Here is a 26607-nt window from a genome sequence, read left to right as displayed (position 1 = left end):
CCAAAGGATATAAATTATATATATTACAGAGTATTTTTCCATTCCCATAATATTTGAAAAAGACCAACAATATTTTCTGGTAAATATTGGAAGAGGCAAAGTTGCTGACAACTTTTTTTCTTTGTTTATTGTCAGGTTCATCAGTTTAGTAATAAATCTACAGAGATGGCTTTAAGAGTAGCCTCACTTGACTATCTAGGAACTGTGGCAGCACGATTGAGGAAGGATGCAGTCACTAGTAAAATGGATCAAGGATCTATAGCACGAATCTTAAAACAGGTTTGCATTAAGCTTTTGTTGATTGTTAAAATCTGTTGCTTAATTACTAGAATTCATTGTTGATTAATTAATTGAGGTAAAATAATAACATGCAAAGTAAAAATAGAGCCAGTAGAAATGTGTGATGTGAGAGGTATGCATAATTTCCAATTATGCTGTATGCTGATCCTTACTATGACTCTGGAGGCCTAGCTTAAAAACTGTTCATTCATTTGGACACCGAACTTCAAAGGCAGTGTCCAGTGTTGTTTCCCACTAGACTTCCTACATGAGGCGGATGTTCAACAGGGGCTTAGGTGATGAACACAGAGTTTCTAGGTAGTTTCCCATCAGCGGCATTCCTGCACTGGGTGTCACCTGGTGGTGGGCGACCAGGGGACGGACTGTTGCTGTGGAACTTCTGGTGGGTGGGACTTCCAGGATGGCACGCACTTCCTCTCCCCATGACATCCCCCATGGCTCCACTCTATCCCCTCCAAGCCCCTGGAGATGGAGCATGCAGTCTGTGGTGCGCGCTCAGGGGACAAAGCAGTGCACACATGGGGCATGGAGTGGCACATGCAGGACAGAACGTGCATGAGGCAGAGTGTGCATGGGTGGGGAAGGAGCATGGGGATGGTGGAGAGCTGACTGGGTATCACCCCCCTCCCAGTGCACATACCCCTAGCGATACTACTGCTTCCCAGTAACAACCCCTGCAATCTACTCCTTTTCCACAAAAACCATTCTGAAAATTGGCTTTTTCTCAGGTCAAGCCTTGGGAGGCATCCATGAATATGGTTTATCTTTTTGTTGTTGCCTAGAAGAGACAAGGCTATGCTTTTAACCGAAACCAAAGCCATGCCCTTTGGCACCAAGCCATGTCCTTTTCTTTTCTTGCCCAGGAGACTTCCTTTTATTGAGCTCCTGCTCCTTCACTACACTTTTACTTTAACCTTCTAGCTCTACTTTATTGCATAGTTTTCCCTTTTGTGCTCTCTCAGTGGCACCTAGGAAGCAGCTCAAAGAAGAAAAACACTAAAGCAGTAATTCCCAAACTCTGGTCTTCCATGTGTTTTGGGCTTCAGCTCCCAGAATTTCAGACCATTGGCCAAAATGGCTGAGACTTCTGGGAGCTGAAGTCCAAAACAGCTGGAGGGAAAGAGTTTGGGAATCACTGCACTAAAGAAACATAACATAACATGTTTCTGTGGAAGACCAGTGAGCTGATCCAGCTCTTTCAAGTGTCTGTAATCTTGTTTTCCCTCTGCCATCAAAAGATGCTACCAGTACTGGTGCAAATGTAGTACCCCAATCCAAAGAAATCTACACCAGTGGCATTAAGTTAGAAGCAGAACTTGAATCGGAACCTTGCTTTAAGTATAAGTTAGTAGCCAGGACATTCCTCAAAAGTTATATTCCCAGTAGACTGAGCTCGCTGCCAGAGACTGGTGAAAAGGCCAGGTCATCAGAGGCCTTAACGTTGGTGTTTACCAGAGGATTTTTTGAGAAGACCACAGTCTGGTTTCAGTCATTACTAAAGACTTCATAGTATGGACACTGAGGGATCTGCTGCTGTCACATGCAACTCTTGTGGGATGTTTATCTTCTTGCCTACAGAAGTGGAGAACTTCACATGCACAAAGTGCAAGTTGGTAGCACTCTTGGAGGTGAATGTATAGCACCTGGAGTCCAAAATAGCTACACTTCAGCATATTAGGGAGAAAGAGGATCGCCTGGACACAGCGGAACTAACGATCTTGGATGAGTACCACGCAGAGGACGTTGCTGGGGCAGAGGAGGTCACTTCACCTACACAGGAAGCAGACAGCTGGAGAAATGTCACACAGAGAAGTAGGCCAAGAAGGGATTGTTCTGGGAGCTTGCAGCTAGAGAATTGATTCGAAGCTCTTTCCCTTATCAAGGAGGATGAGGAAGAGCAGCATGGACAGACTTCAGGGACAGAGCAGGGGAGCCTGAGAGTCCCACCAGAGGGAACAGCCGCTACTAAGCCTGAGAGGAGGCGTGTGGTCATAGTGGAGGACTCCTTGCTGAGGGGTAAAGAAGCAGTGATTTGTAGGCCTGAAAGATGTCTCGAGAGGTGTGTTGTCTCCCAGGGGCAAAGATCCGTGATGTGACAGAGAGGGTGACAAGACTGGTCAAGCCTACTGACCAATACCCCTTCCTTTTGGTCCATGTGGAAACCAATGATACTGCAAGACACAGCCTGCAGAACATCAGAAGGGATTATGAGGCTCTTGGTAGGAAGCTGAAAGAAATGAATGCACAAGTTGTCATCTCGTCTCTTCTGCCAGTTGAAGGGGACGGTCCGGTAAGGGAGAGGAAAATAGCGGATGTGAACAACTGGCTCTGCAGATGGTGCCGCCGAGAACGATTTGGATTCTTCTATCATGGGCTGCGGTTCCATGAGGAAGGACTTTTTGCAACGGACGTGTTGCATCTCTACGCCAGTTGGAAGAAATGTTTTTGCCAACAGTCTCAAGAACTTGATGAGGAGGGCTTTAAACTGAGTTTCGTGGGGAGGGAGACAATATTAAGGAAGGCAAAAGGGATGGCGAAAATAGTCAAACTGACATAGAGCGAAAAAGTGCAAGGACCCAACAGTGGGAGGCAAAAAAACTTGCACAGGCAGCAAGTAAAGGGGACCCATGGTCTGCGATGTCTCTACACTAATGCACAGAGCATGGGAAATAAGCAAGATGAACTCGAACTTCTAGTACAACAAAGCAAATATGATATAATAGGCATCACTGAAACCTGGTGAGATGTGTCTCATAATTGGAATGTAGGAATAGAGGGGTATAACATTTTTAAGAGAAATAGGCCGAACAGGAAAGGAGGAGGAACAGCACTATATGTCAGAGATATTTACACCAGTGAAGAGATCCAGGACATCAATCCTGGCAGCCAAGTGGAGAGAATCTGGATAAAAATTAAAGGGGAGGGAAACAACAAGGTGGGAGGAGTCTACTACAGACCCCCAAGTCAGATGGAGGAATTAGATGATGCCTTTCTAGAACAGATGACCACACACTCAGAAAGGAGAGATGTAGTAGTGATGGGCGACTTCAACTATCCTGATATTTGCTGGAAGTCAGACTCAGCCAAATCCTCAAGGTCTAGCAAATTCCTCACTTGCCTGGAAGACAATTTCATTGTCCAAAAGGTGGAAGAGGCAACAAGGGGATCAGCTATTTTGGATCTGATCCTAACCAACAAGGATGACTTGGTTAATGGGGTGCAAGTGGTGGGATCATTAGGTGGAAGTGACCATGTTCTCCTGGAGTTTGTTATACAATGGAAAGGAGAAGCCAGGCATAGTCAGACACGCGTTCTAGACTTTAGGAGAGCGGATTTCAGTAAACTTAGAGAAGTATTGAGGGTACTAAAAGATAAGTGAGTTTAGGCTGGATGGGAGTTTCTGAAAAGGGAGATATTGAAGGCACAATTTCAAACAGTTCCAGTGAGAAAGAAAAATGGGAGATTTCTCAAGAAACCAGGATGGATGACTAAGGAACTTTCAACTGAGCTAAGTTTTAAACGGAACATGTATAAGAAATGGAAAAAGGGGGAAATCATGAAAAAGGAATTCAGACTAATAGCAAGCACATGTAGGGGTAAAGTCAGAAAATCTAAAGTGCAAAATGAACTCAGGCTTGCTAGAGATGTTAAAAAGAATAAAAAGGACTTTTTTGGATATGTCCGTGGCAAAAGTAAGAAGAAGGAAATAGTAGGGCCACTGCGTTGAGAAGATGGCAAAATGTTAACAAGGGGCAGAGAAAAGGCAGAATTACTCAACACCTTTGCCTCAGTCTTCTCAGAAAAGGAAAAGGGTGCTCAACCTGAGGATAATGGATCAGAGGACAGAATAGGGAAATTTCAACGCAGAATAAGTAAAGAGATAGTGGAGGAATACCTTGTTAATCTAAATGAATTTAAGTCTCCAGGACCAGATGAACTACATCCAAGGGTATTAAAAGAACTGGCAAATGTAATATCGGAGCCATTGGAAATAATCTTCGAGAACTCCTGGAGAACAGGGGAAGTCCCAGCAGACTGAAGGAGGGCAAACATTGTCCCTATCTTCAAAAAGGGAAAAAAAGAGGATCCCAACAATTATCATCCAGTTAGTCTGACATGTATAGCAGGAAAGATTCTAGAGCAGATCATTAAGCAGAGAGTCTGTGAACATTGAGAAGGCAATTCCATAATCACAAAAAGTCAACACGGGTTTCAGAGAAACAAGTCATGCCAGACAAATCTAATCTCTTTCTTTGATAAAATTACTAGCTTGGTAGATGAAGGGAATGCTGTGGATATAGTATACTGTATCTTGATTTCAGTAAGGCCTTTGACAAAGTTTCCCATGACATTCTTGCAAACAAGCTTGTAAAATGTGGGCTAGACAAAGTAACTGTTACATGGATTTGTAACTGGTTGACCGGCCAAACACAAAGGGTGCTCAACAATGGCTCCTTTTCATCCTGGAGGGAATTGACCAGTGGAGTCCCACAGGGTGCAGTCCTGGAGCCAGTGCTATTCAACATCTTTATCAATGACATGGATGACAGAATTGGGTGCATACTTATCAAAATTGCTGATGACACCAAATTAGGAGGAATAGCTAATACCCCAGAGGACAGGATCAACATTCAAAATGATCTGAATATACTAGAAAACTGGGCCAAAGCTAAGAACATGAAATTCAACATGGAGAAATGTAAGGTACTGCACTTAGGGCAGAAAAATAAAATGCACAGATATAGGATGGGGGACACCTGGCTGAATGAGACTACGTGTGAAAGGGCTCTAGGAATCCAAGTAGACCACAAGTTGAACATGAGTGAACAGTGCGATGCGGCAGCTAAAATGGCCAAAGCAATTTTAGGCTGCATCAATAAAAGTATAGTGTCTAGATCAAGAGAAGTTAATAGTGCCACTGTATTCTGCTTTGGTCAGGCCCCACCTGGAATATTGTGTCCAGTTCTGGGCACCACAGTTTAAAAAGGATGTTGAGAAACGAGTGTGTCCAAAGGAGGGCGACGGATCTGAAAACCATGCCCTATAAGGAACGACTTAGGGAGCTGGGGATGTTTAGCCTGGAGAAAAGAAGATTAAAAGGTGATATGATAGCCTTGTTTAAATATTTGAAGGGCTGTCATATTGAGGAGGGAGCAAGCTTGTTTTCTGCTGCTCCAGAGAACAGGACCCGGAACAATGGATGCAAGCCCCAGGAAAAGAGATTCCACCTCAGCATTAGGAGGCCTTCCTGACAGTAAGGGCTGTTCGACAGTGGAACAAACTCCCTCGGAGTGTAGTGGAGTCTCCTTCCTTGGAGGTATTTAAGCAGAGGCTGGATAGCCATCTGTCGGGTATGCTTTGATTTGGATTTCCTGCATGGCAGGGGGTTGGAATGGATGGCCCCTGTGGTCTCTTCCAACTCTATGATTCTATGATCTCACCTCTCCTTACTAGCACAAACTAATTTGGTGGCTCTTGCCAGTTCCAGGATATTGATCCCCTAACACAGGGGTGGGGAACCTATGGTCCTGCAGGTTCTGATGAACTACCATTCCCATCATGCCTTACCACCACCGAATCTGAAGGAGGTTTTGGCCAGGCTCATGAGGGCTTGCTTGTGAAGGATGCCCGTCTCATTTCTTTGGGAAGAGAATTCCAGAGCCTGCGGGCAGCTACTGAGAAGGCTGTTTTCTGTGGTGGGACAAAGGATGGTGGGACAGAAGGAAGGGACTCCCCAGCATATCTCAAAGCATGAGCTTTTTCTGTGAGGAAGAATATGGTTCTTCAGGTAATCTGGACCTCTCCTGTCCTGTCCAACTGCAGGAAGATAACCCACTCTCACAGATATTTCTTTTTGGTTTTCTGTAGAAGGTACCTTCACAGTAAGTGCCAGTGAAGCTTTCTCAAGTAGCTTCAAATGACAAAGGAATGGTAGCACTTGGAAGCAAAGTCAAGCATACTTTGTTGTATGAGTAGTAGGACATGGAATAATTGTCTTCAGATGGAAGCAAAAACTGTACCTGCGTTTTATTTATTTAGCTGCTGTTCAGAGTTCAAGTGAGTTGAAACTGTCACATGTGTACATGCAATTTCAGTATTGAATCCCCATAAAAGAAAAACAGTCTCAGCTCCTAGTGTTTGCTTCATCATGTGTGCTATTTTATATGTTTTCAGTGCACCTGTGATACATTTTTTACTTTTGCAGGGCCCCTACTTTCAGGCTATATAAAAAAGATAAAAGTTTTTTGTAAGACAAAAACAGTCTCCCTGTCTACACTTAAGGTTGTCCTAAATCCCAGAAGTATGCAATCTGATCTTTAGTTTGTCTGCTTTGAGTATCTTAAGGTATGTCTAAAATGCAAATCATAACAGGTCTCTTTTCTGATGTTCAGAAGAGTGTGAATTTTCCTCAAGGATATTGGTTTGTGTTACAGGTCTCAGGAGGGGAAGATGAAATCCAGCAGTTGCAAAAGGCATTGCTAGATTATTTGGAAGAAAATACAGAAACTGATGCATCATTAGTGGTATGTTTTCTAAATGAAAGTCGAAGAGAATGTTAAATCTGGATGTGCCTATAGAGAATATAATTTTGGAACTTTGTTTACCATTGACTTCAGTGATACACTTACATATGCTGTAAATTAATTTGGGGGGAAAGACCTCTAAAATCACACTCACATGAACACCATTGCTCTTTGGAATCACTGGGTATTTAAGAGAGAGAGAGAGAGAGAGAGAGAATAAGCTCCAGTGGCTCTTTCATTCTTTCTCTGTTTCTCTGGTATTGTCAGAAGTGGGAAGATGCTCATTTTTCTCTTAAGAGATACATTCTTTTACTTCAGAAACACCTAGTTGTTATTTTTAAAGGGGCTTTAACATGAGAAAAGAAGGACAAGGCTGTGATTCTAACACACATGCTAGTAGTCACAAACATAAACAGTGATTTTTCAGATGTTTAAAAAGAGGCAGCAAAAGGAATCACAGGGCAGAAGTAGTTCACTTCCTCCTCCTGATAAAACTGACGGTTTGGGTAAGAGAAGTAGGGGTGTTACCTTTTTAGATGCTGTGTTGTTTTTTTAGTGTGTTGTACTGCATTTGTATAAGTGCAAGTTTAAATATTTAAAGTCAGGAGAGTAGACATCTTCTTCTTTGGAATTATTCAAACATTTTAAGAACATAGTGCTGATTCTCCTGCAGATTCCTATTCTCTAGTTTATATCACAAGAATCTGTCTTTATATGTACCAAATCAGATCACAAGTGCAATTTTGTCAGTATTGTCTATGTCAGTTTTACTCGGTTGTCACTCTGTATGTCTTGATAGAGGGCTCCTGCACATATTTCATCTAGAACTCCAAGCATCTATGACTACTTGTTAGGGAAAATGTAGTCCAAAACATAGGGAGGTAACTACTTTGGAGGAAACTAACTTCCATTGACAGGCCACAGCTCTCAAGGGATTCAGATATAAGTCTTTCCCATCCTTATTTGGAGCTACCATTGATTGAACATGCTGCCTTTGTCCACAAGGAATGTGCTGTACCACAGAACTGTTGCCCTTCTTCACTGTGTGGAAATATTTTAGAATTCTTGGTTCAGCTTCCTACTATACCAATAGTCATACATTTAATTGGCCAAAGACACACGAGTAGACACACATTTAAGATATCATATTTAATAAACAATAGAGGAATTGTGTGAGAGCCAGCACGGTGTAGTGGTTTGAGCATTGGATTACAACACTGGAGATGAAGGTTTGAATCCTGACTCAGCCATGAAAACCCACTGGGTGACCTTGACCAAGTCACATTCTCTCAGCCTCAGAAGAAGGCAAAGGCAAACTCCCTCTAAACAAATCTTGCCAATAAAACCCCATGATAGGGTCACCTATCAAGTTACAAATGACTTGAAGGCACTTAACAACAACAAAAGAATTGAGTGTGTAATTTACCGTTCTTTTCTAACTTGAATCCTCTTGCAGTACGTAAAGTCCAGAACCTAAAATGCGTTTTCTAAACTAAACTAACTTGGACAAATACGGATTTTAGCAAATTACAGTTGGTTGGAAATACAGTAATACCTTGGCTCATTGAATAAAAGATCAATGGAAAGATATCATGATATTACAATAATTCTTTCTAGAATATTAATATTGATATTTAATCATTTAAGCAATTCACATTCCACTTTTGTTTCTGTAACAATGTTGTTGTTGTTGTTGTTGCATGCCTTCATGTCGTTTGTCACTTATGGTGACCCAAAGGCCTATCATGGGATTTTCTTGGAAAGACTTGTTCAGAGGAGGGTTTTTTTTTTTAATTTCCAACATTTATTTCTTTATTTTTCTTCCTTTTCCCTTTTTTGGTTCCTTTCGCCTTTTTTTGGTTCCTTTTCCCATACACTGTCCAGTTTTCTCGGAAATTTTATATAGCTCAGTGGTTTCGGGACACTACTATGGAGACTGAGAAAGCAATGAAATCTCAAAAGGATGAAGATTCATCAGAAGGAACACACCATGCAAAAGAGCTTGAAACGACAGGACAGATCATGCACAGAGCAGAAAGTCGCAAAAAGTTTCTGCGCAACATCATTAAAACAGCACCTTCTCAATTCAGTACATTAAAGTGAGTTTCTCAGATTTTTCAACATTGCATTTGATTTCGAAGGCTTTCATGGCCGGCATCCATAGTTTTTTGTGGGTTTTTCAGGCTATGTGGCCAGAAATCTCTGAAGATGCCAGCCACAGATGCTGGCGAAACGTCAGGAAGAAACTCTTCTAGAACATGGCCACATAGCCTGAAAAATCCACAAAAAACTATTGCATATGATTGATTGTTTTTTTTTAACTTGGCCTTCTTGTATTCATATATTTTGTTGCTAAAGAAGTCCAAAATAACAGTCTCCAATTTTGTTACAGGATGAACTCTGATACTGTGGATTATGAAGATGCTTGCTTGATTGTTCGTTACTTGGCCTCTATGAGGCCGTTTGCCCAGAGCTTCGATATTTATTTGACACAGGTAAACTGTGCCAGAAGTCTTAGTGAAATACAGTTGGTTTCCTGATTCCAAACGCTTATGCGGTAGTGTGCAATATCTGTTCATTGTTGAGCGCAGGTATTTAATAGGTCATGATAACGCCATATGCTTCATTTTGTATCAACTACATAAACATTTTCCTTTATCCTGCCTGCATTTTATATTTCCCCTTTGCATTTTTATACATGATACTGTTAACCTGGAACATTGTCATAAAAAAGATAGTGGCAGATGTGTCTCCACAAGCTTTGCCTGTATTTATTTGCTTTCCTTTTTTTAAGAATGAAACATCATAAATCGTGCCATAGAGAAGCAGCTTAATTCTAAGTAGAAAATCATTATAGTAGCTTGTTTGCTGTGCATGGTGCTTTTTAATGAATATTACCACCATTCAGTGAAATTGAATTCATAAGAACATAAGCATGTTTGAATGTATCACATGTTTGAATTCCAGATGTATCCCTCTCTTGTCCCAATGTTTCTTAACCAGAGTATACAGGAAAAAGAAAAATAGTGGGATAAAAACTTGCAGAGCCTACTTGAGAATTATTACTATGAACAAACATGCACTTAGGTGTCTCTTGCAAGAAGCATCAACAATATGCATTATGTCTTTTGAGGTGGATAGCCTCCATTCATTGTAGAAACCAGACCCTCATGGCAGTCTGACCATTTAAGTTATCAGCAAGCCAGTGCTTATTGCATTGAGCTAAAGTAAGTTCTGAAGAAACTGCCTGACTATGGGATGGACAAAATAATGAGCTTCCCTGTTTTTCCTCATACCTTATGTTGAGGAAGAACCAGTGTCTCTGGTATGGCTTGTGCAGAATTTCACCAGCACATAATTTCAGCCACCATAGTTGCTCCTTGCTCTCTCTCATCATATTTTTTGACAAGAGCCAGAGAATGAATGCACATATCCAATCCCAGTGAATGTAGGCTACAGGATGTCCTAATTCCTGAAGTAGTCCCAGGCATGCATAGCTGGATTTGAAAAATGTAAAAAATCAATCAGCAGAACATTTTTAGTGCTGTGTTCTGTATATGCTCCAGAGGTTTTAGGGAGGAGAAGGCTGTATTGTCTACCACAGATGGTGCCTTAGCCATTTAGTTATGGCAAAATTTGTGGATACTTTTCTTCAGGGCATTCACAGTGAATGAATGGGGTGGTACAATCAGCAGGCTTACAAAGTGTTCTTTTTGTGAGGTTTTCCTAATATGTGGTTTTTCATTTTACTTTAATTCTAGCATGTTTTCCCAGCTTCATATTTGTTTACTAACTATTGCCTACTATTTTCCAAAACCAAATAATATACTATTTTTTGTTTTAATAGATTCTGCGTGTGCTTGGTGAAAATGCCATTGCTGTTCGAACAAAAGCCATGAAGTGTTTGTCTGAGGTTGTTGCTGTAGATCCCAGCATTCTAGCCAGGGTAAAGATGGAAACCGTTTCTAACTATACTTACCCTCTTCTGCTCTCATAAATAGCGTATCTGTTTTTTTCTTATTTGGCATTTGTATTTTATTCTGTCTCTCACGTATAGCTGGATATGCAACGAGGTGTCCATGGCCGATTGATGGATAATTCAACTAGTGTACGAGAAGCAGCCGTAGAGTTACTTGGTCGGTTTGTGCTTTGCCGACCACAGCTTGCTGAACAGTATTATGACATGCTAATTGAACGAATACTGGTATGGTTACTTTTATATTTGACTATTTTATAAATTCCTTTGTACATAATTCGTAAGGAAGACCATAAATATGAAAAGGCTCCATTCATAAAGCTAACATTTGAAACTTAGCCATCAATTCGAACAAACATATCAGTCAGCAGCTCTGAAAAAATAAAATGATTTCTCACGTTTCCAGGAGTGTAACATAACTGAATTGCTTCAGTTTACTAATTTGTATATCGTACTGTGCAATCACAATTTAACATGGCTGATATTAATTGTCTGTAACTACCTTTCATTGTAAGTTATGTACCATGTTAATTTTTAAACATTTTTAAAATTAAAAGGGAACTTTTTTTTTCTCCCCCTCAGGATACTGGTATTAGTGTCAGGAAAAGAGTCATAAAGATTCTTAGGGATATTTGCATTGAGCAACCAACATTTCCCAAAATTACAGAAATGTGTGTGAAAATGATTCGCAGAGTCAATGATGAAGAAGGCATTAAGGTACAGTAAACAAAGTACCTCGATACATAGACTGCATCTTTCAAAGCATATTTGACTGGATCCCATTTTCTTTCAAAATTTCCAATAATTCAAGTTAATTTTCTGCCAGTAATATCTCTAGTAGAAACCTAGAGTTTCTGAAACTTAAAGATTTTTCGCAAGATAATTTATGTAATTAATTTCCCCTCTTTAGAAACTGGTAAATGAGACATTCCAGAAGCTGTGGTTTACTCCAACCCCTCATAATGACAAAGAAGCAATGACCAGGAAAATCCTCAACATTACTGATGTGGTATGTATTAGAAGTCACTATAGAAGTACCGGTAGCTATCCTTCTATAGTGATGTTTCCTGTAACAGACTGAAAATGCTGTCTAATGTAATACACAAATGTAATTAGGGTTTAATAAAATTTAGTGATAAATGTTGTTAACCTTGTGTCCAGAGTCACTGAAGGCTGTATCTCCCTTTATCAGCCTGTCTAAATTGCAAGTTCTTTGGGTGCAACGTAGGGATTTCTCTCAGTATCACCATTCTTCTAAGCACGTTTGGTGAGGAGACATGATTGGGGCTTCTCTCCCACAGGAAGCCAGGCTGCACCCTCTTTCTGGTCCCCTTGTTCCAGCAGACAAATTCCTTTTTAATTTGATAGGTGTTTGGATATTAACTGGTCACTGAAGAAGGATGTTTTAGTGGGAGAGACTGTACACTCATTCTCATTGTAAAGTTTTAAAAGCTTTCAAACTGTTTTTAATTGGTGTTGTTTTAATTGGTTAATTTATTGCTTTTAACTTTTTAATAATATTTTTATAATTGGATTGTGTTTTCATTTATTTTGCAAGTCACCTTGGATCCATAACAAGGGAAAGGCAGGATATTGAATGAATGAATCCCCCCTCCTCCCACCCCCCAGTTTTTGGAATGAAAAGTACCATTCCTGAAGTAATTTAAAAGTATAACTTTTTATATGAAATGGGATTTCAAGTGATGCAATCTTTACAAAAACAGGACACCTTTGTCATGACTGAATACTTTAAAAACTGAGGTTATGCTTTGAGTTTCCAAGCTGATGCACAGAGAACAGCTGTTATGGCTGTGAACAAGTATGCCGCTTTAACAATTCAACAGAGAGGTGTCCCTATTCCCTTATGGTTTAATCTTGCGGTTTAAGATTAGGATAGTAATTTACTTAGATTAGAGAGAATGTGAAGCATGTACAACCTAAAAAGGTAGCTATAAAGCTAGAAAGTACTTATGTTCTTTATGTTGAAACTATGCTGTTGAATATTAAAATTATACTTATTTTTCTAGGTTGCAGCTTGTAGAGATACAGGGTATGATTGGTTTGAGCAGCTTCTTCAAAATGTGAGTAATTATTCAAGGATATATTGCATCTTATTTTTAAGTGGAATCAATTGCTTGTATTTTATTTTTTAAAGTAGAAATGATGTGATTTTTGGATTACTGTTAACAGATAGGAAAATGATACTCAGGCTAAGAAATTTAGAAAGATTCTGTGGCAGACATGGCTGAATTAGTGCTTTCTAAGGCAGGCAGCCACCTGGGAGAATGGATTACGGTATCCTGAACAAATAATGAGGTGGGAGACTGTGAGATCTTTTTCAGCTTTTCACCTGGTAGGCAAGTCGAGGAATGCCAATTGAGATGGTGTAAACATTGGAGGCCTAGTGATGACTGTAAATGTTGAAAAACATATCATGACTTTACAAGCCCTGTCTTAAGGGAACAGGGAAACTTGTCTTGCAGATATTAATCATATTACAGTAGAGTCTCAATTATCCAACCTTCGATTATCCAAAATTTCGGATTATCCAACATCGCTGCTCAGTGATTTCTTTACATTTTCAGAGGACTGAACTGTTTATACAGTACATATTGTACATCACAATGTTGATCAGTGATTTCTTTACATTTTTAGAGGACTGTTTATACATTACAATGTTATTCCTATAATGTTACTGCAACGTTACTTTTAATGTTACTGCAATAAAACTTCAATACGTTTGCAGTTCATAGTGATTTCAAGGCTTTTCTTGGATCCTCCAGATTATCCAACATTTTCAGCTATCCAACTATCAGCCCGCCCGTTTATGTCGGATAATCGAGACTCTACTGTATTAGCTGTTGGTAGTAACTTTAAGGATTGTCAGAAAACACAGAACTGTGAAGTTATATTTCTTGTGGCGATTACATCCGCAAGACAAGTTTTTCAGAGTTACCAGCATTGAAAGTAAATAAAAACTTCCTTGTAATACTGAACTTCTTCGCTTCTGTTGCTTACAAATAATTGTACAAATTTGTTCTTATTATATTTGTCTCAGATAGTGCCATCTCATTCTATACTTGAGAGGCAAGGTATTTTGTAGTACTACTGATAAATTGCTTTATAATAGGATGGGCAACTACTGGGTGTTTCAGGCATCATTGGCTCCAAGGAGAGACATTACAGGACATCACCTACTGTGCAAAACATTTTTTAAAAAATGCTTGCAGTTGTCTTCTAGAGGATGTAGGGAGCAGTTTTGCTGTATCCTCCCTCTATAACATTTTAGGCTCAGTAAAGGGTTTCTTTTAAACCACAGTAACTTGGAAGTCAACGTCTAGGTCCCTCCCTATTAGGGAGACAAAGGAGTCTCCTAGACCTAAAATCGCTCAAAGCAGGGCAAAATCATGGCAAAAGAGGTTGTTGGGGGTCACCTCATACAAATGATCATATATTAAAAGCCTGCTTGAATAAAAACACCTTTGCCTGATGGTAAAAGGAAAGCAGATAGGGGACCAGTCCAGCCTCCCATGAAAGGGCATTCCAGAGGGTGTGGAGCAGAGGGTGCTATAGCAAGAAAATAAGGGAAAGTAAACATTCTCTGAAGATGCCAGCCACAGATGCTGGTGAAACATCAGGAATAAACTCTTATAGAACATGGCCACATAGCCCGAAAAACCCACAAAAAACTATGGATGCCGGCCATGAAAGCCTTCAACTTCACATTGGAAAGTAAACTGTTTCAACATTGTACTTTATCATACTTTGGCCATATCATGAGAAGGCATGAATTATTTGAAAAGACAATGATGCTAGGAAAGATAGAGGGCAGTAGAAAGAGAGGAAGGCCAGATGGCTGAACTCAGTCAAAGAGGCCTGCAGGAACTGAGCAAAGCAGTGGAAGACAGGGTATCTTGGAGATGTGTCATCCATAGAATCACCATGAGTCAGGGTCTACTCAATGGCTATTAACAACAAAGACCCTGTTAGCCTCTGTAACCTACATTGAATTATGAATTGATGACAGTTTAGTGGCAGTTGACGTAGCCATTAATCCAGTGGTTCATGTAATAATCTTACTTGGTTAAAATTATTTTCATAATTATTTCCCACATGATTTGGTCAAATGGCCAAGAACCATCTTCCCACACTCCTTTATGCAGATGGTTTGTATATTCTCAGATCCAGCAATCAATATCAACATTACTTATTTTGCAGTTGCTAAAATCTGAAGAGGATGCTTCATACAAGCCTGTGAAGAAAGCCTGTACTCAGCTTGTGGATAATTTGGTTGAACATATTCTAAAGTATGAAGAATCTCTGGCAGGTAAAACAGTTATTTTTGATATGTGTTGTTCAGAATTTTTGTTGTTAGTATTAAAGTTCTAAATGGAATCTAGGTCATTTAATGTATGCAGTTGTGGAAGTTTTTGTAGATTTGTATTTATATATGTGTTGTCCATGTCAAGATAAGTTGGAAAACTGTAGATACAGAGCAAGCAGCATCTGAAGATGGTCATAAGAATGTTATAAGTTTCCATTCTCAGAATTATAAATAAAATAGAGATGTGGGGTTTTTTTTTTGTTTTTTTTTTTTTTTTTTTGTTTTTTTGTTATGTGTAATATTATTTTTAACCAAATTGGAATGGGCCAGAAATGTGAAGTCTATCTATACAGCGTTCAAAGGGCTTCAGTTCTTCCCCTCTCTCTTAACCTCTTATTTCAGTGAACAAAGTCAATGTGTAAAAGGTTGCAGCTTATATCTTGTAGTATAAGCACCACCATATACCTATGCAGTCAGCATGCAAGTTGAAATATAGCATCCAGGCTTGGATCTTTTCCCCTTTCCACCAGAATTCTCAGCTGCATCTGTGATTATCTAGTAGAAATTGAAAGTTTTCCTTTAACAGACCAGCAGATGGTAGCAAAGAATAGTGGATACAATCCATAGAATTTCCAGCTTTCACTAGGAGAAGGAAGTCCACTGGAACAGCAACTTCAAATGCTCTTGCATTCTCTTACTTTCTTTCTTTTTAAATTAGGCAATTTTCAGTAATGTTACCAAGTTACTACCAGCTCTATAGGGGCAGTTTCCCAAAATCCTCTGAATTATCTGAGATTTAAGGGAAAGAGAGGTTCCAAGATAGTTTGTTGTTAACTGCCTGCAAGTCAACCCCAACTCATGGCAACTCTGTGGGTGACAGATCTCCAAGTTCCTCTGTCCTCCACTGCTCTGCTTAGGTCCTGCAGACTCAGGCCCATGACCTCCCTGATTGAGTTCACCCATCTGGCGTGTGGTCTTCCTCTATTTTTACTACCTCCACCTTTCTTAACATTATTGTCTAATGAGTCATGCCTTCTTATGACATGGCCTAAGTATGGCTGCCTCAGTTTCGTAATCTTGTTTCCAAGAGTTCAGTCTTGATCTGTTCCAAGACCCATTTGTTTGCCTTTTAGACATCCACGGTATTCTCAGCACTCTCCTCCAGCACCACATCTCAGATTAATTGATTTTCTTCCTATCTGCTTTACTCACTGTCCAGCTCTCACATCTGAACATGATGATGGGACATACAGTGGCTTGGATGAATTTAACCTTAGTGTTCAGAAAAAGCCATCTGGAGCTACAAATCAGATCTAATTAAATGGCAAAGCCATCCTAGGATTCATTTCTTATTTCTGATCAGAGGTATGTACAGACATTCTGCAGTCAGATGAAGATCTTCTTTGGGCTGACGTAGACTCATGCACCAGAGGTTCCCTTCTCTTGGACTAAGTAACATGGCATGTGAAACAGCAGTTTCAATGAAGCAAACCAGGATTGGATAACAGTTTATTGAGGCTGGTGTGGGCAGGGCTGGGTTAGCTGGCTGCATAATGAGTGTCCTAGCTCCTCCCTCCGGTGTAGGCGGTAGGCGGCAACAAACTTGCAGGCACGTTGCAAGAAAAACTAAACTCTTTAATGGCAACTTTTAAAGTAACAACACCCCAACAACATGGTTATCGCTTCGTCCTCAGGAAACTATAAGTCCCAACAGTGCCTCAAGCAGAACCTTTATCTTTCAGTTGTCTTCCTCCGCCACATGGCCTCGTGATGAGGGTCTTCCTCCGGAGTGTTTTTCCAGGGGCTCTAAATCCGCCTTTTCTTTATCTCGGGGTTCTGGGCCCGTTTGCCACTGTTCTCCCTTAGGGTCCCACCAGGCACCCTCCAGAGGGTCTCCCTTTCCTGCAACCCAACTCTCGGCGTCAGGGAAAGGGAAATCTCCCTCCACGCGGGGGTCCCTCAGAACCACCTCCTCGTGTGGCCCCTTTCGCCGACCACCCGACCTCCTCTGTAACACTGCAGGCACTCCGTCCCTTAATGCTTTCCGCCTCACCTCCTCTCTCCCTTCTCCGACCGCAACTCCCCGGCCTCCTCTTCCGCCATGTGTTCCTCCTCCCGGTCGCCTCTCTCCTCCTCTTATTCCCCCCGGACCGACTCCTCCCTCTCCTGGCTCCACCTCACGCCCCTCCTGTCCCACCTGACCCTCATTAGCCCCTTCAGCCCTCTCTCTTAAGGGTACCCCCTCACTACAGCTGGCTTTTCTCTGCAGTTTAGATCTGACGACATGGGTTCTGTACATAAATTCACTATTCCTTTCTAAAATTTGTGCCTATTAATGGAAGATGCTGTAAGGGATATGGTTGTCAAACTTTACCTTGAAAGTTTATACAGTCCCCTGAAAGTTTATATCCTGAAAATATAAAGTTTATTTATACCTAGTTGAACCTAGGTATAAGCTTGAGCTTATAACAATGCCTGCCACACAAGAACAAATAATAGGTGGCACTGTAGGAAGGAACTAACTTATCTTTTGTCCCTAAAGACCATCTTTTTGGTCACAGAGTGGTAGGCTTCTTGGTGAAAACCTCAATGCTGCTACAGCTGAGTGGCTGAGATTACTTGATGGTGTCTGGATTGTGTGCTTATGCCCGTAGAGCTTCCTTCTTTCCCTCTGGAAATGTTTCTTCTCCTGACAGACCTTGTCTCTTTAAGCATCTCAGGAGAGGATGACCACAGTTTTGTCATAAGATCTGCCTGTGAGAGGTGGGTTTCAATATATTCTCCTTGCCTTAGAAATATTGGCAACCAACCGGTGGATATTACAACCATCCAAGACAGCTGTAGCATATAGTCACAGCAGCAAAATTGAGCCATTCATTTCTAGAGAATCAAGAGCCATATAAATGGCTCTCTCTCACACCTTAGGTATTGAAGGAACATAGAGAAATGGTCTAGTGTAGCGAATCAGCATTCTTTGTGATCCCCAAGAAGGGAAGACAAAAATTACTCCTAGTCTAAAATACATGAACAATTTTGTAATGTAGCACTAACTCATTGTGGAGGACATATATGTGAAACTTCCTATGCCAGTACAGATTCCCAAACTTCACCTTCAAATGAAATCACAGAAGATCTCGTATGGATATCTACATTGAGAATCCTCACAAAAATTTTAAAAATAGTATTCTCTATAGTTTCAAGTCTTGGCATCAAGAAGCCTATATATAACCATATCCAGATACATTTCTGCTCTAGTTCCTCCGTTCTGGTAGTCAAGGTCTGCTGTCCCAGCCCAGGATTTCCTCTGCCCCTTTTCACTTGCTGCCCCTCACTCCTGGAACCTTCTTCCCCCACAAACAAGAGCCATCACTTCTTTAACCAGCTTCAAAACGGAGTTGAAAACCATCCTGTTCAGAGAAGCCTTCCCAGGCATTGCATAATTGTTGCTTACTATCTGATGTTCTTTTGGTGCCTGTTTATCAAACCATTTCCTGTATTGCTATGTACTGTATATGCATTATCCTACTTGAGAGTATGTATTTTCCCTGGAAGATTAACCATCCATTATGAAACCAAGCCCTCCCTCCAGTCCATCTGCCTTGGTCCAGGCCTCTGAGGTAGAGAGGAACTGGTGGACCTCTTACCCTTTCCCTCCACCACTCCCTTCTCCTTCTGTGTCATGTCTTTTTAGATTGTAAACCCGAGGGCAGGGATCCGTCTAGCTAAAAAGATTGCATGTACAGCGCTGTGTAAATTTACAGCGCTTCATAAATAAAGGTTAATAATAATAATAATAATAATAATAATAGTTACCTCCTTCTGTACAAAGCCAGTCAGGATTGAACCTGTCACATAGTTTCACTGTCTTCCTTTCCCAGAGAATAAGCACAATCATTCTATCTTCTAGTATACATGTAGCATCTGGGGGTTGCCTTAGACATCAGTTCAGAGCTGAACTCCCTGAAAAGAACACATCAGATCCTGGTAAACTTTGAAGTTTGGTTGTGCAGGACTGTAGATCTGATCACTTTCGTTGGCATTCTTAAAATTTTCCACACTGAGATTTATCCTTGGTCACTTTTCCACTCCTGGGCTCTTCTTGCTATTCCAGTTGTTATTCTTGCCATTCTAGGACAGCTTCATCAACAAACCCCATTGCAATATTTGCCATACATCTGAGGTGAAGTAGCCGTTCAAATGGTGATACACATCTCCCAGCTTGACCAGTGAAGCTCTCCTGAGGGATTCTTTTAGGACTGTAATGACAAAGAATGCTATCCTCTCAGATTGGGGAATCTAGTACGAGAGCAAAGTAGTCCAAAGGATTTGGAGAAGTCATATGCACAGTACAAACTAGCCATTGCACAGTATAAACTATCTAGTTCCCCATGCCGTTGTGTTCTCGTGTCATCTTCATATCTCCTTCAGCCTCCTGTTATCGGCACAGAGTGCCACAACTTGTATAAACAGCCATGCTCACTTTATAAGGAGATGAGCAGAGGCCAACTGTGGGCAGGGCCAAGGGTCCAGGCATGGGGAGGTGTCCCTGGGCTTTCATGGCGAGGCTCGCAAATAAGTGCACGTGGCTCCCTCTTGCAGGTATTCAACTCAAACTTTAATGAAACTGGTGTTTCTCACACTACTAACACAAAACAATTAATTCTCTCTGCCCCGAGGTAAAGGAGGTCTTGCTTCAGACTTCCCTCCTACAAGGCCAATATCCTCCTTTAGTCCATCTCAGGGGTTGGAGCTCGCTGTCCCCTCCTCTTGGGAAACTCCAGTTCAGCCTTCTCTGGTTCACCCAGTTTGGGCCCGTGTTCCCACCTATCCCCGGCCATGGCCCACCACCGACTTTCTAGGTTTTCTGCTTCTTTCCAAGGCATCAGGGCCCCAGAGTTCCGTGTCCACACTCCCCTTCCCGCTGAGGGTCCAGAAGACGAACCATGGCATGTGGACCAACCCTAGGGGTGTTCTGATTGGCTTGGAGTGAGATAGGACTCCCTCTTCTCCCTGGACTCTGGCTCACGCTTCCTCACCCTGTTCCGGCCACCTCTTCACATCCTCCTCTTCCGCGATAGCTCCTCCTCCTGGCTGCCTTACCCTCTCTTCTCTTAAGGGCTTGGCCCTCCTCTGCATTTTCCCAGGGTGTAGCCTGCCCTACCCTCTCCTCCTCACTTGCCCCCAGCTGTCTCCACTCTCCCTCCTGTTGGTCCTCGGGCTCCCCTGGGTCTCCCTGCTCCCCGGATACCTTCTGTCCCATCATACCTCCTTAACCCCTTATGCCAACCATTGTCATCACGACATCATCCCATTAGTGGATATTTCACAGAATGGCAGGGTACTTAAGCTAAACCCTTGATCCAGGAAAATTAAATTTAAATCCATTTGGAGAGTGATTGATAAACTGTTTAAATCTTACAGTTGAATCACATCGCCACAAACCTTTTGACCTCACCCTAAATTAGAGTCCCCAGGATGCTTACAGGTTATAGGGAAAGGAAGTAGACATCTGAGATAAGTTTATATCATCCTAGCCCCAAAGGCAAATAAATTCCTGCTCCGTGAGACCTTTGTTGGAGAATAGCACCATGAAAATCTGGATGGAGCAAACATTAGTAATCCCAGGAGCACTGTACTAGTCAAGCAAAACAGTCCACCTGGTAATGATTACATTGTGATTCCGTTCAAATAGAAAACACTGGCTAAGTTTGCTCACATTCAACATGACTAGCTTCTAGAATTAATTCCAGAAAGCAATTTGCTGTTCACATTTATGAAGTTTATGGGAAGGCCTTCATCCAATGGTGCATATATCAAATATACAGGAAAGCATGTCCTCTATCTTAGGTGTCATAAGGCAGGCATATATATATATGCCTTTTCATCATTCAGGATTGCACCATTTTAGAGACTTGATGAGGATCATTCTAGGTTTATTGTTTGTTTGGCTTTTTTGTTTGTTTTCCTATTTTATGTTTCAAATATGTTCCTGATATTCTATCTCAGCTTTGGAACTGGAGAGGAACTTTGTAGGAGACGGTATAGTATAGAAACCTGTCATATTTTTTGTCTTCTGTGCAAATAGGAGTTTGCACACTTTAAATTCTTTTGCACAAGATCAGAAGGAACTGTAGCCACCAGTGGAGTTTATCAGACAAGGGAAATTGGAAGTATAATCCAATGGCAATCCGAATGCAATCATGGGGTTTAACGTTATTATGTGATAGACTACCACACACAATTTCGGACAATGGGAAGTCAGTCCGAAGGCAATCATGGGGTTTCACATTATTGCGTGATAGACTACCACATACAGTTTCGGGCAATGGGAAGTCAGTTCAGATGCAGTTCGAATTCACGTAAATTTGCTGAACTAGCAAATTCACATGAATGCGTTCTGGCCCCACTTTTTTTTTTTTTTTTCATTTGAAATTAAGAGAAAATCCTCCCGTGTGATAAACTCCAGTGTTTCAAATTCCTTGTGGCCATATTCTAGGAGATGAGAGGGGGAAGTGGATGGGCCTAAGATTATTTATTTGTTTATGTATTGCTGAACTATAGGTTGATGTATGTAAGTATAGTTACATACAGACTGTAGTTGGTTTTCCATTTTAAAGAAGATTGCTTCTTCTGAAAATTAACACATTTTAGATTGTTTCTGTTGAAAGGTAGTGACTGAAGCTTACACTTAGCATGTTTTGAATTCCTGAGTCTGAGACAGGAAAATAATCCTAGTTTGAAGGGATTCAGACACTACAATTGTGAGGCAATGAGGAAAAAGGAGTGTGAAAATATATAGTGTCTGACCTGAAAACCATGGCCAAGGTTCTACTTTGAGGTTGCATAGCATACATTTTGTATGTGGAGTTATGAGTGTGCTTTGTAATGCTTGTGTTGGATGGCAAAGTTGCACAGGTGAGCGCACAACTGAATGGACGTGAACATCTGCAGTCATAATGACAATGTATATGGAACTCTACTTCTGCAAATTGAACTGAATGCAAGCATTCCACAATAGACAGAAATGTGCAACTGCTTCCATAGGGGAATTTGCACATTTTATTTTATTTATTTATTTGGAGTATTTATATGCCGCTCTTCAACCACAAAGGCTCTCAGAGCGGCTTGCAAATGGTTAATTAAGAAGAGCCCTGGTGGCTGCCTATACTGCAGCCACTCACTGAAAACCATAAAGTTGCGAGTTCACTACTAGCCAGGGCTCAGGCTTGCATCCCTCCGAGGTCACTAAAGTTAGGACCCAGCTTGATGTGGGCAATTAGCTTACAGCTATAAGCTGCTTAGACACTGCTAGTTCAGTATGAACCGGTATATAAATGAAGCTGTTTGTTTAATTAGACAGTTCCCTACCCTCAGGGTTACAGTCTAATAATAATAATAATAATAATAATAATAATAGACCAATAGCATTCCAGCCCGTATGTCTCTGAACCCAGAATCTCTTATGTGAACGAGACCATTTTAAGCAGCTTAAATTTTAATACTTCTTATTGGAGCTTATATTTGTCTAGGTTGTGTCCACCATGCACATGTAACTTACATTTAATGGTACAAACAATTGTTTCTTTGACAGCTGGTGTCCCCCAAGGCGCCATTCTGTCCCCCATGCTATTTAACATTTACATGAAGCCGCTGGGACAGATCATCCGGAGACATGGAGTGCGGTGTTATCAGTATGCTGATGACACCCAGATCTCTCTCTCCATGACTCCGACTGGTACAGTGACTAAGGATGGCGTCTCTCCTTTGGATGCCTGCCTGGAGTCAGTAATGGGATGGATGAGGGAAAACAAACTCAAGTTGAATCCGGAGAAAACAGAGGTACTCGTGATAGGTACCCCAGGCCCAGGCAGGGAAATTTGTCATCCAGTCCTGGACGAAGTCACACTTCCTCTAAAGGACAAAGTCCGCAGTTTGGGAGTACTCCTGGATTCATTGCTGCAGTTATCATCTCAAGTGGATGTGATGGCCAGGAGTGCCTGGTACCAGCTTCGGCTGATATGCCAACTGCATCCCTGTCTGGACCAAAAGGACCTTGAAACTGTAGTACATGCACTGGTAACCTCTCGTTTGGACTTCTGTAATGCACTCTACATGGGGCTACCTTTGTACCAGGTTCGGAAGCTTCAGCTAGTTCAAAATGCTGGTCGCTGGAACTTCCAGGTCAGACCATATACTACCGGTACTAAGAGCTCTACACTGGCTGCCTATTAGCTTCTGGGCTCAATACAAAGTGCTGGTTATTACCTATAAAGCCCTATATGGCTTGGGCTCAAGTTACTTGAGGGAACGCCTCTCCCCATATAGTCCGCCCCGCACTCTCAGAACATCAGGAAAAAATTTATTAGTACACCCTAAGGTGAGACTAACAGTAACCCACCAGAGAGCATTTTCATCAGCTGCACCAATGTACTGGAATAAACTTCCAGAAGAGCTTCGTACGACCCCCACATTGGACGCCTTCAAAAAGGCTTTAAAGACCCACCTCTTCCGATTAGCATTTCCTTCGGACTCCTCATAGAGATTGTCTCCCCTGATACAAATGGTTAACTACAATTGATAGATTCCTTGCTTGTCTTATTGCTTGTTTTATTGATGTTCGATTTTTATTGTTTTTTATTGATAGATATATTGAGAGGTTGTTTTTATGATGTGAAAGTTTTAAATGATTTTGTGAACCGCTTTGATCGCCTTGGAAGAGCGGTATATAAATAAAGCATATTATTTATTATTATTATTTGTGTTTGAACATCTTAATGGAAGATGTTAGAAGATGTTCTGTATGGTGTGAATATATATATGTACACGTGTCCATAGAAGAAGCTGTGTAGATAGATATACATTAGCTGTAGTACTACTCACTATTGTTCAGTAGAATCTTTAGTTAGAACTACTCTGGAGAATCAGTGCCAATCTGTTTGGGTGTTCATGTTCTTTATGTTATTATGCATTTGGTGCAAGTTGCCCTTGAGAAAGTATGTCCTTTCCGATCACCAGATGATTATTCTGTGTGAATTGGGTGGGGGGTCATTGGGTGCCCCCTGTGATCCGCCAAAATGAGTTCAATGGATACACATTGCCTGTGTATTAAGTTAGATCTTCCCACACATCCCCTCCAAATTTCCTGGAAATCTGTCAAGCTGTTTGTTGGTGGTATGGTAACAAACAGAAAGAAACTCAATTTTATTTATATAATATGTAGTTTATTCAGTTATTTATATGGGAGAGAGAGAAAATAATAGTTACGTAATTGTGGCAGCACTTGTAAAAACATGTTTCAGGCATTTTATCAAAATCTTATAATTGATGTGTCACACAACTCTGTATGTATGAAATGAAAACAACTGGAGTGCCTCCAGGGCCCCACCATATTGAATTTAATGTATGCTATGTAGCTTGTGTGTCAAATCAGACTATTCCAAATCAATCAAAACTGTGGAAAATTCATTGAAAAAATAACTAGTGTCCTTAGATCCTCACCTCCTAAGGTTAATTTTGTGTACACCTTGATTTAAAATAAGATCATCCCAAACATGCCCTCCAGGTTTAGTGAAAAATCATCCAACCATTTTCACTGAAAGTTACAACAAACAGAAACTTAAATTTATTTATATAGATCTATATTCTTTTCTTTCTTTTTATAGATTCTGACAACAAGGGTGTGAATTCAAGTCGCCTGGTAGCTTGCATAACCACTTTATTCTTATTCAGCAAAATCAGGCCCCAGTTAATGGTCAAACACGCTATGACCATGCAGCCATACCTTACCACTAAATGCAGTGTAAGTATGCACTACTTTCCAGCTACATTATTTCTGCTTTTGATATGTTACATTTATTGAAGTGCAAATTTGAAGCAACCAAGATAATTGGTTGCTTGTTGGCTATTCAGCACTAGGTTAAAGTAGCCCACTTTGTCATCCTGATAATCTCTGCTGCTCTAATTTTGCTACTAATGATTTTCACAGAGTATTTTCAAAATTTATTTTTTGCTAACTGCCTCTGAAACAGAAAGGCTTCTTATAAACTCTTTAATAAATTAAACATTTGCAAATTGCCATTTTTAACAGGGTGGGGGAAAATTGTGATAGGCCACTAAAAACACTTTTCTATCTCTTCAGAGACTCGCAAACTTGTCTGTACAACTAAGTATCCACATTTGATTTCATATAGCTGATTTTGTTATTTCATTTAGGGCTGTCCCAAACTATTTGCCCTTCATGCATGGGTGTATACTGATGGTTTTTTTTTTTTTTTGGCACAATTGTAAAATGTGGATAGCATGCCAGCTGCGAGTGTACACATATGAAGGGCCACAATTAGGCAAAGACTTCCACATGTTGTGTACATATATACATCATCAATACTTTATGGGGTTTTTAAAAAGACAAAACGATTTTGCAAAGGCATATGTGGATCATCTCCATAGTGCACACTTCAAATATGCATGTGTTATCAGACTGTCAAACCCTTTTATTCAGATGAATGATAAAGATCTTTTTTCATATTACTTTATTTTTCCAATTCCCACTAATTCTACCATTGCCATGCAACCCCCTCACATGGTATCCTTAGCCTTTGCATTATTTAGCCCTCAGAACCAGTGAGGAGGACTGGGAAAGAAAGCTCCATTGAATAAGTAATTGTCTGCTTGGACCACCACTGAGTTCAGGCACATTCCAACCCCCCCCCCCCCCCCGTACAAGTTTTAGGTTATGATTTTCTCAGTTGTATTTTAAGACAATAGCATATCTTCTACTACTTGGAGGAAGATGGTTTTGGCATGATACCACAAGGAACAGTATTTTTAACTGATGATGTAGGACCTTGGTCCCCAAATTGTGCCTTTTAAGAAATTTTGGACTTCAGTTCCTGTCCTGCTCACCTCTATTGAAGGCAACACAGCAAGGGGCTATGCCAAGGAGTAGTCCAGAGTCCAATCCAAGGGTCACACAATACCAATCAATCAATCACAGCAAAGGGCAGAGGCAAGAGCCTAGTCACAAGGCAAGTCCTGAGGTCAGATCACTTGAATCTAAGAACAAAAAACACCAAGGCTGCAAGATAGGTTGTTCACTGCATAGAACCTCTGCAGCTGGAGGTCGTTTAAATGGCCTGTGCTTCTCTCAGCTGAAACCTATTAGCTCTCCTCTTGGCTTCTAGCCTGGAAGACCTTCTCAAAGACTCCTTGGCCTGCCTTTTCTGCACAGGTCCTAGCACCTGCAGTCTAAAGTCTACAGTCTGTTTATCCCTCAGCAGCATCCTGAGCCTGCTTTGGGACTGCTGATTCAGATCTGCCCCTGTTTCAGCCTCCTCCATGTCTTCAGAGTCTGAGTCCTCTGACTGTGCCTCTAATCAGGGCCAGGGCCAGGGAAGTCCATGACAGCTCCAAGAAGTGTCAGCCATGTTGGCCAATAGTCTGGGATTCTGGGAGCTGAAGTCCAAAATCCCTTAAAGAGCACAGTT

General features: G+C 41.0%; 1 protein-coding gene across 8 annotated transcripts in view; it reads left to right on the top strand.

Annotated features, from left to right (window-relative positions):
- The window catches only part of NIPBL (NIPBL cohesin loading factor), a 233476-nt gene that overhangs the window by 181913 nt on the left and 24956 nt on the right, over positions 1-26607 (top strand). For all 8 annotated transcript variants that reach the window (XM_089496474.1, XM_089496496.1, XM_089496456.1 and 5 more), the window contains 11 exons: positions 136-279; positions 6735-6824; positions 8709-8923; positions 9217-9319; positions 10672-10770; positions 10882-11028; positions 11383-11517; positions 11711-11809; positions 12828-12881; positions 15019-15127; positions 24787-24923. In XM_089496474.1, the coding sequence (XP_089352600.1) occupies positions 136-279; positions 6735-6824; positions 8709-8923; positions 9217-9319; positions 10672-10770; positions 10882-11028; positions 11383-11517; positions 11711-11809; positions 12828-12881; positions 15019-15127; positions 24787-24923 (1332 nt within the window). The remainder of the gene's footprint in view (positions 1-135; positions 280-6734; positions 6825-8708; positions 8924-9216; positions 9320-10671; positions 10771-10881; positions 11029-11382; positions 11518-11710; positions 11810-12827; positions 12882-15018; positions 15128-24786; positions 24924-26607) is intronic.

This window comes from Sceloporus occidentalis, unplaced genomic scaffold (assembly GCF_023333645.1).
Source record: "Sceloporus occidentalis isolate IW3139 unplaced genomic scaffold, rSceOcc1.0.p SCAF_1, whole genome shotgun sequence".
Lineage (NCBI taxonomy): Eukaryota > Metazoa > Chordata > Lepidosauria > Squamata > Phrynosomatidae > Sceloporus > Sceloporus occidentalis.
Note: the sequence above shows the minus strand (reverse complement) of the source record. Positions and strands in the feature narration are given on the sequence as shown.